This window comes from Dama dama, chromosome 20 (genome assembly GCF_033118175.1).
Source record: "Dama dama isolate Ldn47 chromosome 20, ASM3311817v1, whole genome shotgun sequence".
Lineage (NCBI taxonomy): Eukaryota > Metazoa > Chordata > Mammalia > Artiodactyla > Cervidae > Dama > Dama dama.
The window spans coordinates 58250351-58270121 of record NC_083700.1 but is presented as its reverse complement, the minus strand read 5'-3'; the positions used below and the strand labels follow the sequence as shown (position 1 = coordinate 58270121).

The 19771-nt window shown below is 37.4% G+C and overlaps 1 protein-coding gene across 10 annotated transcripts in view; it reads right to left on the bottom strand.

The window, feature by feature from the left end:
- Positions 1-11441: 11441 nt before the first annotated feature.
- Positions 11442-19771, bottom strand: part of SSX2IP (SSX family member 2 interacting protein) — a 55068-nt gene continuing 46738 nt past the window's right edge. For 5 of the 10 annotated variants that reach the window (XM_061121507.1, XM_061121511.1, XM_061121512.1 and 2 more), the window contains exons 10-14: positions 18982-19118; positions 18457-18630; positions 15377-15491; positions 14742-14907; positions 11442-12303 (exon numbers count right to left, since the gene is read on the bottom strand). In XM_061121507.1, the coding sequence (XP_060977490.1) occupies positions 12126-12303; positions 14742-14907; positions 15377-15491; positions 18457-18630; positions 18982-19118 (770 nt within the window). In that variant the 3' untranslated portion in view covers positions 11442-12125. Of the gene's footprint in view, positions 12304-14731; positions 14908-15376; positions 15492-18456; positions 18631-18981; positions 19119-19771 lie in introns of all 10 variants that reach the window. The other 5 variants (XM_061121509.1, XM_061121513.1, XM_061121510.1 and 2 more) reach the window with 3 other exon arrangements.

Below are 19771 nucleotides of genomic sequence, written 5' to 3'. Positions count from 1 at the left end.
GCAACATCAGTAGAACATTTTTAAAAACCAAAGCAAATGATTTTGAGTCATTTTCTTTGGCTCTTGATGAGTCAACAGATATTACTGATAATACCATTATTTGAGGTATCAACAGCAACTTTTTTTTTTTTACTTTTATTTTGTGCCAGAGTACAGTTGATTAACAATGCTGTGTTAATTTCGGGTGTACAGAAAGTAACTCAGTTGTACATATACATGCAGCTATTCTTTTGCAAGTTCTTTTCCCATGTAGGCTATTACAGAGTATTGAACAGAGTTCCCTGTGCTATACAGTAGGTTCTTGTTGATTATCTATTTTAAATATAGCAGTGTGTACATGTCAGTGCCAAACGCTCAAGCAAGTTTGCAGTGATGGAAGAATTAGCCTCTGAATAGTTGGCATGGAACAATTACAGATGAGAGTATTTTCAGAGACATTGAGAAAACACTAATTCAGGACAATGTGAAATAGAATCTAAAAACACAAGTGATGGTAATGTGTGGAGCAGCAGCTATTTTGCAGAAGGATGTGAATCTGTTTGAATTTATTATGCAATGACACTACAGCTGTGTATTATTGAACCACTGTTCCCAGTGGTGAATTTCCTTCATTCACATGGTTGCCAATTCTGTGAATTTTTGTCAGCAATAGGAGTTGAATAGTTCAACTCTCCTGGCCACATAGCAGTCTGGTGGCTTAGCAAGGGTAAGTTTCACTGTGATTATTTGAGCACAGGATCAATACTGGAATTTTTCAAAGCACCTTAATCTACTGTTATTGAATATTGAATGGCTTTGTAAATTCACTTTTGCTGCAGATGTTGATGTTTCTTAATGAATTCAACTTCCTTACCTGAATGTCCTTGAAACTCTCTCTTCCTAGGGACGGTTGATAACTTTTTGCTATTTATTGTCAAAATGCTGGCTTTAGTGCTTACACACTTGCCTTTTAGATGCCAGTGATACCCAAGTCTTTACCTTCTGCCTGTCATTCTTTTTCCTCTTTGACTCCATCTACACTACAGCTGCGCTTCCCCAGAGGCTCAGTGGTAAAGAATCCACCTGCAATGCAGGAGACACAGGAGACAAGAGTTAGATTCCTGAGCCAGGAAGATTCCCTAGAGAAGGGAATGGCAACCCACTGCAGTATTCTTGCCTGGAGAATCCCATGGAATGAGGAACCTGGCAGGCTACAGTCCATAGGGCCACAAAGAATCAGACATGACTAAAGCGACTGAGCACGCACACATGCCTATAGCTGCAACAGTCCCATATGTGCCTATTCTCAGAGTTCAATATCTAGCCCAGACCTCTTTGTTGATTTCCAAACCCATATTTCCAGTTGCCTACTGGACACATTAACTTGGATATTTCAGACACCTTAAATTTAACATGTCCAGAGCAATTCAGGGATCCTCAAGACCATTCAGGGTTGATGATTCACTAGGACTTATAACCTAAGAAAAGCTGTTACCTTCGTGGCTATGATTTATTACAGCTAAAGGATACAGACTAAAAGCAACAGAGTAGAAAACTATAAGAAACCAATGCAGGCAGAAGTACTAATGGTCAGACCACACAAAGATAAGGGTAATCAAACCAGATGAAAAACCAGGACCAGCTGAGGTTCTTGCTGAGGGTGAAGGGAATACAAATGGATAATGAAGAGAAGGTAGTTATAAATACCAGCAAGTAAAGGTGGCTGGCTTCAAAACATGTATTTGGTTGTTATGAGAATTTTTTTTTATTCTGTTTTGAATAAGTCAGTGCACATTTACTACATACATGTATGTGACTAGTGATGTAGACAGAGCATATTCCAAATGTGGGGCCCTTTTGGTTGACTATCATTGCACTTAAACAATTAAAAGCCCAAAAAGGCAAAAAAAAAAAAAAAACAAAAAACCCCAAAGAACAAATGAGGATATTTTGCTCAGCATAGGGAAAGACAGCCCTTATTTTGTAATAACTTTAAACGGAGTATAATCTATAAAAATATTGAATCAAAAAATAAAGAAAATGAAAAAAATGTTAAATATACACTATGTAAGGAATGTAAAATGCAAAGACCATGATTATAAATGTTTTGTAAAGTACTTCAATGCCATACTGTCAGTGCTCAACAAATTTTAAATAGCAAAAAATGAAGTCACAAAAAAATCAACAGAGCAATAAGGCACATGAGCAAAACCCATGACCCAGGAGAAACCAAGCCCAGGCTTCCAGGCATCCTCACCCAGGAGAGTCACAACAGTGTGTGACAACACCTGTGAAGTGCTGCCAACCAAGGAAGCTCACCCAGGCCTTGGCATCCTGGGGTTTTATTGGGAGTCAGTCACGTAGGCATGTGGCACCCATGTGAATGATCTCAGCTATTCAGATGCCAGCAAAAGCAGTCATTCACCACGAGTCACACTGTGCATGCTGTTGCTTCAGTCAGGCCTGACTCTGTGCGACCCTATGGACTGTAGCCCGCCAGGCTCCTCTATCCATGGGATCTTCCAGGCAAGAATACTGAAGTGGGTTGCCATGTCCTCCTCCAGTGAATCTTCCTGACCCAGGGATCAAACCCACGTCTCTCACATCTCCTGCATTGGCAGTCAGGTTCTTTACCACTAGCACCACCTAGAAAGCCCACAATAAACTGGTACAGCATAGCGCGAGGCTTCATGCATATGTTGTTGTTCAGTCACTCAGTTGTGTCCAACTCTTTGCAACTCCATGGACTGCAGCACACCAGGCTTCCCTGTCCTTTGCTATTTCCCAGAGTTGGATCAAACTCATGTCCATTGAATTGATGATGCCATCCAACCATCTCATTCTCTGTCATCCCCTTCTCCTCCTGTCCTCAATCTTTCCCAGCAGCAGGGTCTTTTCCAATGAGTTGGCTTTTCGAATCAGGTGGGCAAAGTATTGGAGCTTCAGGTTCAGCACTAGTCCTTCCAATGAATATTCAAGGTTAATTTCTTTTAGGATTGACTGGTTTGATGTCCTTGCTGTCCAAGGGACTCTCAAGAGTCTTCTCCAGTATATAAAAATATTATCGGGCAGAATATTCCAAGAGCTCAGAGGTTATTTCTTAGGAGTCAGCTGAGGGCCAGTCCTGAAGGCAGAACTTTCTAGGGAGTAATGTGCAGGTAACCCAGGGCTACAGAGTTAACTCTTTTCCACACAACTTCCCAGAGCTGTTCTTCTTTACACTGTATCATCTGCCGTTACCTGAGGAATCAGCCTAGAGTGCTTTGCTTAACCCCAGCATCCAATCAGATCTGCCTGTAAGTCCATTCCCTTTCTCAAATCACTTCTTGCACAGATTATGGCAAACTGGACTCATCTCCATTTTGCTTTCCTTCCAGCAGTTCTCCCTATTGCTTCCATCTGGAAATCAGGATCATGACAACTGCTGTGACAGAAGTATGCACAATCTAGGCATTGGCAATAAATGCTATAATAGAGGAATGCTCGTGATGCTATGACAAGGAAACAGAGGGAACAGTCTGATTGTGTCGCTCCTGCTCGACATAACAGCATCACCAAGAGAATAAATTCAAAATCCCTTGTATCCCAGACCTCTTAGCCTGGCCCCTGCCTATCTTCCCACTGGTTTCCTAGGTCCTTTACTCTATGCAAACAGAACCTCTGAGAGTTTCAATAAAGTTCGTGTGTTTTTGAAACCGTTCACCTCAGCTTGGGACTTGAACCAGCCAAAACACAGTCTTCCAACTGAGAACACACACACGGTTTCAGGACCTAATGCAACAGGTTCTTGATATCTCATCTCAGAAAGAATTCCGTAAGAGACAAAGTGACAGGTAAGAGATGGATTTATTTAGAGGGCAACATTCCACAGAATGTGGGTCATCTCAGAAGGCAAAAGCAACCTCGAAATGTGGTGTGGTTAACTTTTACGGGCTGGGCACTTTCATAGGTTAATGAGTAGGAGGAGTAGTCCAACTGTTTTGGGGAAGGGGAGGAGATTTTCAGGAACTGGGCCACTGCCCACTTTTTGGTCTTTGAAGGTCAACTTTGAAACTGTCATAGCACCTGTGTGTCATTTAACTTTGCTGATGTGTTACAATAAGCATATACTGAGGCTTAAGGTCTAGTGGAAGTCGACTTGTTCACCATCTTGGACCCATTTGGTTCTATCAGTTTGTCTTTCAAAAGTTGTGCTCTGCCCCCTTCCCTCCTGTTTCAATTTGACCTTGACTGCTCTGTTTCCTTTACCTGGAATGTCTACTCTTCCAATATTTAGCTCAGACATCCTCTCTGATCTCCTACCTCCTAGTCGAAGATGCTGCCCTCCCTCCACCCCGCTTCCCTGATCCTCAGAGCATTCTGATACCTCTACTGTATTAATTTTCCAACTGCCTTCAATGGTTCATTCATTTCCCCTTGGAAGATTGTTAGTTTCTCTCAACAATCAAGTTATCTTCAAGGCCACAGCCCTTGCACCTAGCACTACAATCCTAATAGGAGCTCAATAAACATTTGCTGAGAGAATAAAAGAAAGTTAAATTCTGAAAGAAGAGAGGTGACTGCCTGCTTATAGCAGGAGGGGAAGTTGTGTAGACACAAGAACTTTTGAGTTACTATTAAGGGAAAATAGATGTTAACAGATTGAGAGAAAATGCCATAAAATAATTTTGATCTGATTCCTATGCTCCATCATATATTAGCTGTGTGGCACTGGGCAAAATTCTCTCTCCTTGGTTCAGTTTCCTCATCTGTCAAGTTAGGATAACTGTTGCTCCTACCTATATAGTTGTTAGGAGAAGTGAAAGAACTTGCTTATTATGGCTTAGTGTCCTGTCTGGAACACAGCAAGGGTTATGTGAAATTAGGCAAGTTTCTATCCGCAAAGATCAGTTTGTGTTTCAGATGTGCAGATTAAGGGAAGCAGGCATGGAATTTTGAGAGACTCCCCAGCAGCCTCAACTATAAACGGCTCACTAGAAGGTTGCTCTTTTCTATCAGATCTGCTCTCACACAACAAACACACTCCTAAGACCAATATGTGCACAAGTGCACAGTAATAAACACAGGGTGTTTGGGGAACATAGGATTATGGGCACAACACTCAAAAAACTTCATCAGTGACTCAAAAAACAAAAGTCCTAATAAAATCAACAGCAGCGTTTTATACAATTTAAGTGGTTAAGAAACACATGGACACTACAATAAATATGGAACTTTACCTTGGGAAAGACTGGAAGTTTGCTTTAGGAAGGGGTATTAGAAATGTCATTATAGCTTGTGAGTTATTGTAAAGTGGTGGCAGAAGGTCGCCTGAAATGGAAGGGGAAATTATAATGCTAAATGGGAGCAGGCATTGCTGTAACACACATGATAAACTGAGGTTGCTGGTGGATATTTAAGGTGTCTGAGTAGCTGTGTTTTTTGCCTCCCTACCCAGATCAGCTCGACTGGGGGTAGTTTTTTGCATTCATCTACAGTGTTCCTCGTACATAAGCAAATGCAAATTTTGCTCTGTGATTAAATCATTCCCAAGTATATCAATCACACTGAGATAAATTTGGTTGTGTGTTGTTTGTAAACCAAGTATTTTAGGAGAACTGTTCAATAAGATAGACAATAACTAAATTCTATCTTTTGGAAACCATATCTGAGGAATGAATTAAAGGTAGTAGTTTTGAAGGGATTAGGATTCAACAATCAAAACTCAAGTCAGAGTTCTGGTTACTTAGCGGAGCCTTCAGCCACACGCAGGATGACGGTTCATCCTGCATTACACCTCTGGTGTGGACCTCATTACAAACAGCTCCCTGTTCATTTCTGAAAATTCTCAGTTTGGACAGTAATTTATAGATTTTAAATTAAAATAATGAATTGGTTTTCCTCAGATCTTTGATAAGATGAGCAATCATGTGTCACAAATGAAAGGATCAAAGCTGAACTTTCTAATTCCAACTAAAATTGTCCATGGTTTCTTTAAAATCAAAATAGTTTCTTGGAACTAACATATGCCACAGTTTTCTGTGACTAGTTGTTGATCTGTTTTTCTTTAGGGCATTAAGTCTAGAACAAATAACTGTTTGGAAAAGTTTGATTTCACTAAATAATTTATAGAGATTTTCACTATGTAATATTTTTCACTTAAAATTTAAGGAATGAAACTATCAAAAATAAATCTATTAAGTAGTTACTTTTCAAGGTAAAAGTGACTGATAAAGGAAAAGGACTAAGAGTTTAAGCTGATACTTCACAAAGCATTACACTCCTGGGCAGCTCTGAAAGGGCTGTGTCTCACTGAACATTTTCACTAATATAAAATTAGAGGGGGGGGGGGAATATTTTGAGTCAGAGTTACAGGTATTTGGGGTAAATTAATTATGACATTATAATCCGGTAACAACCATACTTAGGGGCTGACAGGACAAGGAGCAGACATTTGTTAGGGCTGAGAACCAGTGGTGTCTTATCCTGCCCCTGGCTGGACAGTTTCCACCTCAGCTTAGAGAACTGGGTCCAGAGAACTGGAATGGAGGCAGTTCTAGAAAGTCTGAGGGCTTAGGGAACATGCAAAATCTGCTTTTTTTCTAATCAGTGCACTGGGGCAAGGTTTGCTTTAATGGAGCACTGTAACCAGAAAACTGTCTTGACAGACAGAAACCAGAAAACTAAATATCTAAACGCAGACCCAGCAGGGGAACTAGAAAAGCTCCAGCTGCCCTGCAAGCAGCTGTTCTTTTCTAACTAAGCCGAAATATTCACACACATTACTTCATTCTACTACGGCAGAATTCATCACGGCAACGTCTGAGAAAGGTTACTGGGCCATTGGACACAACAATCTTTTGGCCACTGTGACTATAGTCACAGAGGGACATGGTACACATACTCAGAACAAAAAACCTGGCAGAAAGAGCAGGCTGTCTAGGTATGTCTTAGCATTCATTACTCAGTGGCCTTCCGTTATATTATTTGCTATTAATTTAGCTACTTCAATTAGATCCTTAATGTCCTAAACTTGAAACGGTAGAGATTCAGCTCATGGTCACCATTCATAGAAACAAGGGTGAGTCTCGTCTGTGGACCAAGTGATCAGTACCTTTGGTGTTGAAGACGATAGCATGGTGGATTATAGGTTAAGAACTGTACAGTTTCACTTAGAAAGTCATGTAAAAGGTACTACAGCAGTCTAGAATAAGCTGAAATGTAGGGATTAGAAGATCTGGGGTTTTAAGTTCTGATTTTGTCACTTAATAGTTTTGTGACCTTGCATTTGTCCCTTGACATCTGGGTCTGTTACCAAGTCTCTAAAAATAGGAAGGTTAATATTCTTTTTCACAGGGCTGTTGAATCAACAGAAAATACGTGTTATGTACACTATGTTTTAGTAAATGTGTAAAACTACCATTTAAACTTTTAAAAACTTCATATTATGGAAAGGTTAGAGACTTAAAATACATTCCTTCTATAAATTAAGACTATTTGAATCTTTAATAATTAATCAGCAATAAATGCCATGCACAGAGAAGTGTTTTGCCAATTTTTAAAAAAATAATTTCTGTGCTGAGTCTTTGTTGCTGAGTGGGCTTTTCCCTAGTTGCGGAGAGCAGGGGCTACTTTCTAGTTGCGGTGCGGTGGCTTCTCTTTGCCGTGGCTTCTCGTTGTGGAGCGTGGTCTCTGAGGCACAGGGCCTCAGCAGTTGCAGCTTCTTGACTCTACAGCACAGGCTCCATAGTTGTGGTACATGGGCTTAGTTCCTCCATGGCGTGTGAGATCTTCCTGGATGAGGGATCAAACCCATGTCTCCTGCATTGGTAGGCAGATTCTTTACCACTGAGCCACCAGGGAAGCCCCTTGCTGTTTATTTTTTAAATAAGTTAACTCACCAAATATATTATGTAGCCAAGTAAGCTCTCAGTGCTCACCAAATAGCTACATTTCCTGTGTCTTCCAGTCTTGTTTGTTGTTAGGATGGAGCTGTAGGCCTAGGTTCTGGATGAAGTAATGTGTAGGAAGCATGTCTCTTTCAGATCTGGTTCTTAATAGCCAACATCACCAACCGGTCTGCTTTTTCCAGATTTGACAACACTGTGGGCCATGTGATCCAGATGGCACAAAGATGGAGGCAAGACTGCCGAATCCACATTGATCATTTCACAAGCAAGAATTCAATCTTTGTACTTAGCCACACCAGTTTGGTATTTGTCATTGCAGAATGGCTTACTCTATTCCAATGCCCTGTGTGAGGAATCAAACTACATCAGATTGGAAATCAACCCAAAAAGGTGCCTACCACTACTGAGAAAGAAGAGTTTAAGGATTCGGACCTGAAATTTAGTCCATTCATGCCAATGAAGCAATGTGTTTCATTATACGAGTATAAATACTACTTGTTTCATTAGTATTTCACATCTCTCATTAACAAATATCCCATGCTCACTATGCATTAAGCATCTTACAAGGTACAAGTATTTCTGGATGTAAAATATGAGTATGGAAGAGGATCTCTACCAGAATCGTTATATATCACTGGCATTACAGTACCTCCTAAGACCTCTGAAATGAGGTATTTATAAATGTTAAAAAAAAAAAAAAAACACTCAAGTAAATTATTTTTGTATAAATCAAATAATTTAATTAGTTCCATTCCACTTTAATCTACATCCAACCTGAAAAAAAAAAAATGCATCATATTTAGAGAAATGACCAGGATAATCTATCTCATTATCCTTATCTACATGGCCCAAATCTTTGCAAATTCTTTCTCTATTACATAATAATACATGTTCTTGTGGGCAGTAATTCTTAATGCTGCTTTGCAGGTATTTTGATTGTAGAAAACAAAACCCAACACCCAACAAAAACAAAATAATATATTAGTTACATAGTTCTTCCCATAGGAAATAACACAAAGACTCTAACTAGAAGCTTGCCACAGCATTGTTATGAGATGGATATACAGTCCTGGAATAGAACAATCAGTCCAGGGTTATCACCAGACTAAACATCTGAACAGCATTTCCCATCATTTACGACAATTTAGGTTTTTTATAGCTGGTCTTTCACTCAACCCAGAGATTCTCAGTGGCAGAAAGCATTAGTTGTCTTTCTCTCCCTAGTAACTGACTAGAAGGTATTAATAAGGCCTGACACAGCAGGTACTTTATTTGTTTATGAAAAGACTTTTTAAAATTAAGGATAAACACAGGGAAAAAATATATTTACTAGACTTCCATGACTCACGTATATTTTAAATACAATCTAGAAATAAGAACATGATTTGCATCAGGCAACAAGGCATTTTAAGACTTTTAGAACGGGGACTCACACAGGGGCTTGCTAGCTCACAGTCTGCAAAACCTCCCCCTGCATCCCAGGTGTTTTCAAACTCCATCAGGGTGGGTCAAGACTGGATTCCAGGGTGCTTTCCTTCTCACCATGCACCGTGAAATATGTTTTCCCAGAAAACCTGTTACATCACAAGCCTATGAACAAGCCTGGTCAGCAAAGGTAGGAAAAATGGAACTTTTAAGTAATGATAGTATTTTAATTATACTATGAAGGAAACATTTTGCTGTGGACTGGTCTGTGAATCTAAACATTTAATGCATTGCTTCTATAAGAAAATACCTATTTATTAAGTTTAATTTTTACCTTAATTTCCTGGTAGGATTATTCTTCTATTAAGTTTCTCATCATATACTGAAGATACAAAAATTTAAGAGTAGGAAATAAAATTTTTCTCTATTTCCTTTGCCACTTTTATGCTTTGAAAATTCAAAATGGGTATGCTAGGTAAAAACAAATAAGGCACAAAGTATTTCAGATTTGCATCCTAATAAACAAGAAGACATTTAAGATGGTCAGGAGGACTTTCAAGCAAAAGTGAACATGGTACTCTCATGCACCATCATGGCTAAATGCAAGACTGCCACATGGCTGAACTACCCGTACACTGCAAATACCTACAGAAGGAAGGGAAACAAAATCTAGTAGTTTTATGCGTGGAATCAGGAGTTATCCAGCATGGAAGCCTTTTTAACATTCTGGGAAGCTTTGCGTAACTAGGAACCATTGTTGGAGCTAGAACGTAAAGCAAACTGACGCTGTTAAGTAAAACACACGACTTCCGGCAGATCTATGCACATATCAGAAGTATGATGACCCTGGCTTTCATTTGATTGTTCCTTTCACACCTGAGATTTCAAAGTAAGTCTCAAGGGAATTTTTCTTTTCAATAAGAGAATTCAACCAGCTTCAAAATGGAAAGAAAAAACATGCTGCTTTGTAGAAATCCATCACCATGGAATGCAACATTCCCTAAAATAAGATCTACTTTAAAAATTAGAACGAGTTTCTAGCCAAGTACATCATGGAAACCCCTGAAAAAAAAAAAAAAATCCAATTCTTGACAAATATATCACTATTTAGAAAATTTGACTGCTTTTCTTTGATATCATTATTGCTCAGTTCAATTCAGTTCAGTTGCTCAGTTGTGTCCGACTCTTTGCGAGTAGCCAAAGAATTATACCACTAGCTGTTTCTTCCTTTGGAATATGGTACTATTTCTGAAATTCTGCATAATTTCTAATATTTTAAATGGTAAAGAAAGGGCATGCACCAAGCTGAATGTAGTGAGGGACTAATTTGCTTTTGCTCAAGAGCCAGCTTTTTGAGACTGTAACTGTGGTACTTTCACTAATGTCTTATAAAATACTCAATGATATGCTACTAACCCTGAAAAAGTTTTCTATACAGTGAGTGGGTGACAAAAGTACTATTTAACATGACAAATTTTAATGGGACAGCCACAACCAGGTGAGTGAATATAAATGGTTAGAACTGCTAGAAAATGGGAAGGCAGATGGGCCTCAACTACAATACCTGCAGCAAGGACTGGATATGTGTAGGTTTCTACATGCAGAGATAAATAAGGGTACTTAAAGCTTTCTGATGAAAATCCTGGAAAGGGCTTGAGCCCACACTTACATTATTCTTACTATAAATAATAACAACAACAACAACCATGAAGAAACATGCAATTAGTCCTGAAAATAAAACAAGTCTGTCCAGGGTATCATAGTATCTGGACTATAAAATCTGATCATTTATGTTGTCAGATTTCCTTATTACTAAATATCTCATTGAAAAATTATTAAAGAATTACTGGCAACTATACAAAGCCTTTGCTGGTACAGGCATTACAGTAGGGTACCCATCTGGTAAAGAAAATATCAGCATCCAAACACCCTAAATATCAGTATCTTCTAACACGCAAGTATCCTAAGCCAATACTCTTAAACTGTTTTATCCAAAGGTACTCTTGTCATCTTACCTCTACTACCCTAAAATCAACAGTCCTTTGAAAAATTATAATATCCTTCATATTAAAAAAATCCAATGCTGTAGAAATCTCAAAAATGGAATGTTAGTAATGTTAATTATCTAAAGAACTTGGCTTCATGGAATAGCTTTTGAGTATTTATTGCTCAGATGGGTTCAAAAAATCCCTAAACATAATGTGGCAATGGCTTTCATATATCTGTAACAGAATATCACTAATAAAAATTTATTGGCATGAAATACTATAATTATGGATGTGTAAAATCTTTAAATCTTAAAGCCTCAACATAATCATGTATATCTATGTACAAAACATACATAAACTTCACTTTATTTAAAACATATGAAAGAGGGAATTTCAAATCACATTAAACATAATAAATATAGAACTTGCTTTGTTAAAAATCTACAGTATACATTCAAGGAAAGGCTAAACTTCCAATGCCAACTATGTATGAGACAAAATTAAACATTTACAATAATCAGTTTCCTAAAAGTGCTATTTTTAATACCTATAATAGGAAACTCATTCTAGTGCTTTGTTTCCACCCAAATGTGTATACATTCCTTTATTCACAGAACCAGATGCTTCTGTTACTAAAAATACATATCCAAAGTTTTTATATCCTTTTAAATAGATTTAACATTTTAGCTCTTTGGGGGAGGAACAGGGAAGTCCAAACAAACAACACAGACGATCTTAAATTATTAAGAGATCACTGACTTTATAACATGCCCTGTTTCAACTCAGATGTGAAATCTGATGACCATGTTAATGAAAAAAAAAAAAAAACTCCCTGTTCATATATCTAAGGTAAGTCATCCTTCTCTACATGAGAATTTGTGTAGGTCGAGGAGCATCCACTATAGCAACCTTCCTGTGACCCAGGCCTTGACGACATGCTCCACTTCTGATTTGTACATTCTCTTCCAACCTGATTTGGCTTAGTTTCTTCAGGGGTGATATTCAGTACATTGATTGAACTGCTGGGGAAAGAAAGGCAGGTCTTAATCATCATTTCCTCCTCCCTTCATACCTTAGATGTGCCTGAATGTCTAAAATCTGATTTCTCCCTTGCCCCATGCTAAATAAAAATTTTTGAGGACACACTGGTCAAGAACATACAAGTGCTTTAACATGGTCTAATTTATCCCTTTGATCTATCCACCTATTTATTTATCTGTTCAGTCTACTCTGAAGGTTGCTACCCAACCAGAGCCTAAGGTAGATAGATAACATGTGAGTTTTGAAAGCTAATGTCTCCCATACCACAATGTTCTAGTCTTTTTATGCTTTCTTTCTTCACTCATCGATTTGTTCATGCATGCTTTCGTCTTCCATCCATTCAGCCATGCAGATATTTAATGGGTGCCTACAAAGTAGTTAAGAGTCCAGACCCTGAACAGATGGTTTAGGTTCACATCCCAGCTGGACCACTTAGTACATCATTTCTGGCAAGTTAAACCCTGCTGTTCTTCAGCTGTAAAGTGGAAATAATAAAAGAACCCATAACTCATAGGCTTGGGGTGGAAACTAAATAAGTTAACACACACTAAGCATGTGTGATGATGCTTAATTAACTTTAAGTGTCAGACAACAACAATTTAAGTGTCTGAACACTGATACAGCCCCCTGGCTTCAGAGATACTGTCTGAGGTATGCTCTGTAACCAGCCTCAAAACAAGGAAATTTAGTTAAATGATTACTTACAAATCATGGGGCTGAGTCAATGAACAATACATTTTTATCAACTGAATAGCTTAATTTTCTCCATAAAACTTACTTTTCCTAAATATTCATTTTTTGGTGTGACTTTGGTTAATAACTCAACCTTATAATGTGGAAGTCCTTAAAAAAATTAAGTTGCTTTAATTCTAAAACTCTGAACCAAAAACATTGACAATTTTATACTTATGTGCTTAAAAAAGAAAGGCACTTGCTTATAAATCAGATTCAGAATCCCTGCCATCTCAGATGAGATGAGATCAATGGTGAACTAAGTTTCCTACATAACTTAGTATGTGAGTTACTTTGCCTGGAATGCAGGTACAGCTGATATATAAAATTCCACTCTACAGTGAAGGAGGAATGAAGATGCTGCTATAGAAATTAGGCATAAATACTCCTAATTATTTTGCCATAATCTTATTACAAAGTGCTTTAGGAGCAGGAATACAAATACACCAAATAATTAAAAATTTCAAGGCCGATGTCAAGCTGCACAGCTTCTTGCCTGATAACTAGTCACATGAATCTTATTTAATCCTCAGAGGCCAGCAACTGGGAATAGCTTAATGAAATTTTCTTAAGCTCCAAAATTCTGTTTCTATGCCACTGATACTGTTCAGTGTAGCTCTTGGAATACAAATAACAGAAAAGCATTTTTATAACCCATTTATGTTTACATATATTTTTATATGCTGCTACTGAAGGTTTCAGTTCAGTCGCTCAGTTGTGTCAGACTCTTTGCGACCCCATGAATCGCAGCACGCCAGGGCTCCCTGTCCATCACCAACTCCCGGAGTCTACCCAAACCCATGTCGATCGAGTCGGTGATGTCATCCAACCACTTACAAAGGACCAAGTACTATTTTAAGTGTTTTACATATACTGGCACTGAATCTCACACAGTACCCTTAACGTAGGTACTAAATGTTGGCCTTTTTATTAAACACAGTGTCTTCAAGGAGTTCTAGCTAAAAACAATTATGTAAAAAAGTAAAAATGTTAAATATAATTGAGGCAACTAGGCTACGTTCTCTTCTAGATACAGAATGCATTATAAATTATAAGCATACTTCATTTTATTGCATTTCAACTTACTGTACTTTGCAGATACTGTGTTTTTTACAAACTTAGCTTAAGACCAAGGAAAATACTGAAATGTAGCAGTTAAAAGCAGTTATCGGGCTTTGCTGGGGGGTGTGGAGCCACTCTGCCTGTCCTGTCACCCTTGGATACAGATCCTCATCACCAGCCAAGGGAAGGTAGCTTTTCTCAGATCTTTGTCCTTCCAAGTCCATAACAAGGGCATACCACATGAGATGCTTAAAGAGGTACTCTACAGAAACTATCAATGCAATATCCTTCTATTCAATACAATTAAAATATTAAGTAACTCCTGAAATAAGATTGTACTTTAAGTTGTATTTTACCCGTGAAATAAAAAGAATCACACATATATATGAGTCAGCTCCCAGAAGACAGGGACCAGAGCTACCTTGTTCACTACTGTATTCCCCTCACTAATAGGCACCTCTATGTAATGGATACCCAATAAATACGTGTACAATGAATGAGTCAATCTACTCAATTCCTCTTCAGAGCCTTTACTATTGCTCATCCTAGACAGGCCAACTCTCCCTTCACAACGCCTCTCTAGCACTGTAACAAGTGTGGGAGGAGATCACCTACAGGCCAGTACCTATGTTCAGATGCACAAGAACGTGTCTGGCAAAAGTCTGAAGTAGAAGGAGAAGCAGGAAGAGACTTAGTCAGTTTAGACGTGCAAACTGGAGACCCACTAGGCACACCGTGAGGCTTCTTTTGCCGTGACCTCGAGTGTAATGTAGGGGTGTCCCGATCAGAACCTGTTTTAAAAAAAAAAAAAGAAGGAAGAAAAAAAGGCAGTACATATGAGGAAGCATTACTAATAAATACAGTGAAGGTAATAAACTAGGATCCTATTCTAGGTTCATTTGCAGCTCTAAGGGAGGGGTGAGAACAAATTAATCTGAGTATCTTCTGTACATATGAGTGTAGTCTAGCTAATCTGGGGATCTTTGCTATGGTCAGTCCACAAACATTTAGGAGGATCTAGTTTAAAAAATATTTCTACATTGTGAATTTTCAAAACTTGACATTACACTCACAAAAGTTGTTTTGGGTATGCAAAATCCTCCTATCATTTCTATTTTGGTTACAGTAAATTAAAATATCAAAGTTGACTTTTATTCCAATTAGAGAGTTCTTACTGGTAATTGCTAAAGTTATATATTAATAATCTACAGTACTTTATTTACATGTATTTTCAGATTAAAAAGCTTATGAAGTACTCACTTCCTGAGAAGGCACTGAAAAGTTTCACATTTTCTGAGTTCTGGTGGTCAAAGGTAGTCATATTTAAAAACTGTTGCTTTAACCAACTGGCTCTTTCTTCTTCAAATGCCTTTCTCTACCGTAACAAGCAAACCAAAGAAATACTGATCAATATTTCAATATTCACACACACATTTGCCATTTCACACAATTTCTCTAGGTATTTGTGTTTGCTCTCTGACTATCTCTATATATTAAGTCAAAGGAATTAACCCTAGAAAACTAAAATTAAATTTCATTTAAGAAAGCTGTTAAAAATAAAAATTCACCTGTTTCTCCTAACAAGTCAATTACTGTTTTCACATCAATTCTGAATAAATTCAAAAATATAACACAGAAAAATAGGCACATTAGCATAACTTTAAACATATAGAATATCAGCATAACTTTTGAACATACAAAACATGGTAAATATAAGATTACAAACAACAGAAAAATACCCCATTGTAAACTAATCACTTGGGGAAAAAAAAGGCTTCATTGAGCACCTCAAGCCTTGAGCTTGAGCACCTCAAGCCTTCTCTTCCTCAAGCCAGACCCAGCGCCTCGCAGCCATCATCACTTGACCACAAGAGGGCGCATGTCAAACTCCCCCTTCCAAATAGGTGATGGATCCTAAATTCTCCCTCACCTCTCAGGTCTCTGTTTCCCACCTCTGTACTCAGTGAACTGAGGCAGGCAGATGCTCAAGCAGAGAATGGGGAGTGGTATGCAAAAGCATCTCTTGGAGTGGCATGGAGAGAGGTGAGGGATATGAGCTCAGAAACAGAGGTGATCCCATAAGACAGGAGAAAATGCTGGCACAAACTGTTTCCTGAGAAGGTAATAGCTATAGATAACACAGAATTTCATAATTAAGGAGAAAGGCCATGTCAGCCTCTTAAGATAACATACAGTCTTTCATTCATAAACATTAATACAAAATCACAGATCACCAGACATTTGAAGAAAAGTAATAGCATAAAAGAAAAATGCCAGGAAAAATAAAGAGAACTGGCCATGGGTAAAGTTCAAGGCAAGTTTTTTTAAGATAACACAAATTATCAGACAGATTTACAAACATCTGTAAAATATAATGCTAGACACAAAACAAAAAATACACTATAAAACTTAAAAGATAAATTGTGAAGTAAAAAATCAGTGGATGAAGTGAAAAATCAAACTGACCTTGCTGACGTCACCAGGTTGGTGACGCACAAGATAAAAGAGAAAATATTCCCAAATTCGGAACATAAAGTCAATCTACAGATGTAGTCAGAAGGCCAAATATTTGTCTAGCAGAAGTTCCAGAATGCAAGAGAAGTCAGAGAAGGAAAAAATATAGAATTGAAGAAAATATCCCTAAACTGAAGAAATATAGCATCTTCAGGTTAAAAGGAGCTAACCAGACCTACCCTGGTAAAATTTCAGAACTCTTAGCTTAAGAACATAAAATTCCAAAAGCTTCCAGAGAGGGAAAAACACACCACAGCTGTCTAAAATCAGCGCAGGGTATATTATAACCAGGCTGCTCATGAGCAAAATAAAACAATGGAAGAATTAGAACAACTCAAAGTTTTGAAAGGAAAAGTTCGAAAACTAAATTCTATATCCAGGCAAACCAATCAAGTATGAATATATTTTTGGATAGTCCAGAATTCAGAATATTTTTCACTCACACACACTTATGAAAAAATTACTCAAGAAGGTAATACAACAGATTGAAAAAGGAACCCAAGAAAGAGAATATGAGATAGAAGTTGAATCTGATTCAGAAATCACAAAGAAAGCACACCAAAAAAAGTCAAAGAATTTACTACAGATTCCCTTCTGTGTGACAGTCTTAACAACAAAGAATATTACATAGAAGTGTCCAAACATATTACTTGGTTATAGAATGAATAATATTTATATAATCACAACGTTATCAGTGTTCTTTCTCGTTTTCAATTCTTAAATCTCAATGTTGGACAAAGTACTTACACTTGAATTTGTATTAAAAGTCAGAAAATAAATGTGATAACACTTAACAGTGAAAAATAGTATCACTAACAAAAACTGGGTAAGGGGTAAGAGCAGTGCAACAAGGATAACTACAAGGATGCCCTCATCTTTCACTTCAGGGATAAACCTATACTGTCTAACATTGAGCAAACATGAAATGGAAGCATTAAACAAACTTACTTAGAGTAAAAAAATCAACCAGGAGAAACAGTTCTTTAAAAATTAGCTTAAAAAAGTAAAAAATATTATGAAGAAATCATATGTATATGAGAAACACTGTAGATGAGAGGTATGGTAAGGGTACTAAACTCCTTGTGTTTCGTAGTGGGGAATCAACAGGCTGACTGTAGGAAAAAAGGCTGAATTTTATTCAAGTTAAAATAGTTTTTCCCAGAAGAATCATAAACCTTCAATAGTGGTACCTCTAAGGAATGAAATTGTAAGAATGAAGGGTACTTTCACACCTTGTAGCTTTTTGGAATGAGTTTTTTTGGGGTTTTTTTTTGAGTTTTTTTTTTAAATCATGTCCAGACATTACTTCTCTAATTTTTGAAAGGGATATAATGTATGTAATACACTACTAAATAAAAAAGCGAGCTGCTGAAGTGCACACACACACAGTTCATCCCTGGGTAAGGCAATGGCTGGCGAGAGAGACTTTCATGTATACTGTACTCTCCTTTCCCTTAAAAAAAAAAAATCCAAGACACTCTCTCGGTTAAACTCTCTCCTGATTTTACATCTACATTGAGATGACAGATGCCCAAAAGAAGTCTCTTCGGTGAAGCTAAACTCTTAACAGTAGAAAGCTACCCAAAAGGCAGGACAAATGGTTAGTTTTTTCAATATTAAAATTTTTTTCAATTCCCAAACCTGAAGGCAAAATGATATACCTCTATTATAGCTTCCATTTCAAGCTATTTTGTGAAATCACTGGTAAAATACTTGAGGAAATGTACAGCAAAGAAACAAAAAAATAAGAACCTCAATGCATTCTATAGTGAGGCTTCTCCAGGACCTTCAAACATTCTACAAGGAAGGCCAATTGCTTAAAATACCTCCAATCCTAGGCGAATAGCTGCTTCTGTAAAGCTTCGTCTTTCCTTCTCGAAATTCTTTTTCTGCTCTTTAAATAGGGACCATTCTTCTTTGAGGCGTTCCTTTTCTTCCAACAAGTAACAGTCTCGTAGCAGTGAAGTGGTGTCATCATCACATGCAGTAGCGAGCTGCTGCTATTAAATTTTAAAACATAGTAAGTTCCAGAGGGTCCCTGCAACACTCCAACAAGATGAAATGAAAGCAGGGGAAAAAAGCAGGCCAAACTTCAGGGGAAGGAGAGAGATGATAAAGAATCAGAAAGTCAGTGGAAATGAGGAGCCTCATTTCCCAAATGCTTCTACTCTAAAAGGCAAAGCATCAGCTAATGATGCTTTGTGGTCTACCTGCTAGCAAGCAGAGAACTTAGACTGTAAAACATCAAGGGCTACATATCTTACGAAATAAAGGAGTAAAAATCTAGTACGATTCAATAAAATTCTGACCCTTCACAGGGGAGAAGAGCTTTAAAAGGTGCTTGCATTTACCTGCAAAAGTTGCTGCTGAGTTTTAATCATCTCTTTACACTGCTGAATTTCTAACTCAAGTTTTTCAGTTTCTTGTTCATGGTCTTGTCGTGAGATTACATCTTCATCGTTAAAACCTTCTAAGTGTACCTTTGAAACTAACACAAAACCAATAATTTGACATAAACCTTACAGTCTCCATTTTAGTTTATGGCATTTGGGGACATATACTTAAAAATCAAGAAATAAATTTAAAAATCAGAAAGGTTTTCCCTTTCTGGAATCTCAGAGGTTTTCTAAAAGGTAGTTATTTCCTTTGTCCTTTAAAAACTCCACTAGCTATAATAAAATAGAATAAAAGGTATATTACTTTTACACTAAAAAAATTTTAAAAGTAAGCAGCTATAATGAGTTCATGGTAACTATAAATTCATGCTATTTCTGGACTAAATGATATCCTTACTTACAAAGTTCTATTGCCAACATTTAACTTGTAATTTGTATTTATTCAAGATGATGTCCTAATTGGAAATGTTAACCTACATTCCCAGAAAAATTAAAATTCATAAACTATACTCTTTTGACACTTCCTCAAAGATCAGTGCAGGATTACAAATCTTGCTCTGTTATTAAATTTGACAAATATCAGGTCCAAAAATACTTCCTATTTACTAATAGTGATGACTGAAATCAACAAAATCTCATGTAAATTAATTTTGATACTCTAATTGTTCTGACTTCACTTTTTAAGATAATTAGCATTGAAACTGTCATTTCTGACCCTTTAGAATAAATTTTCTTTAAGTAGACT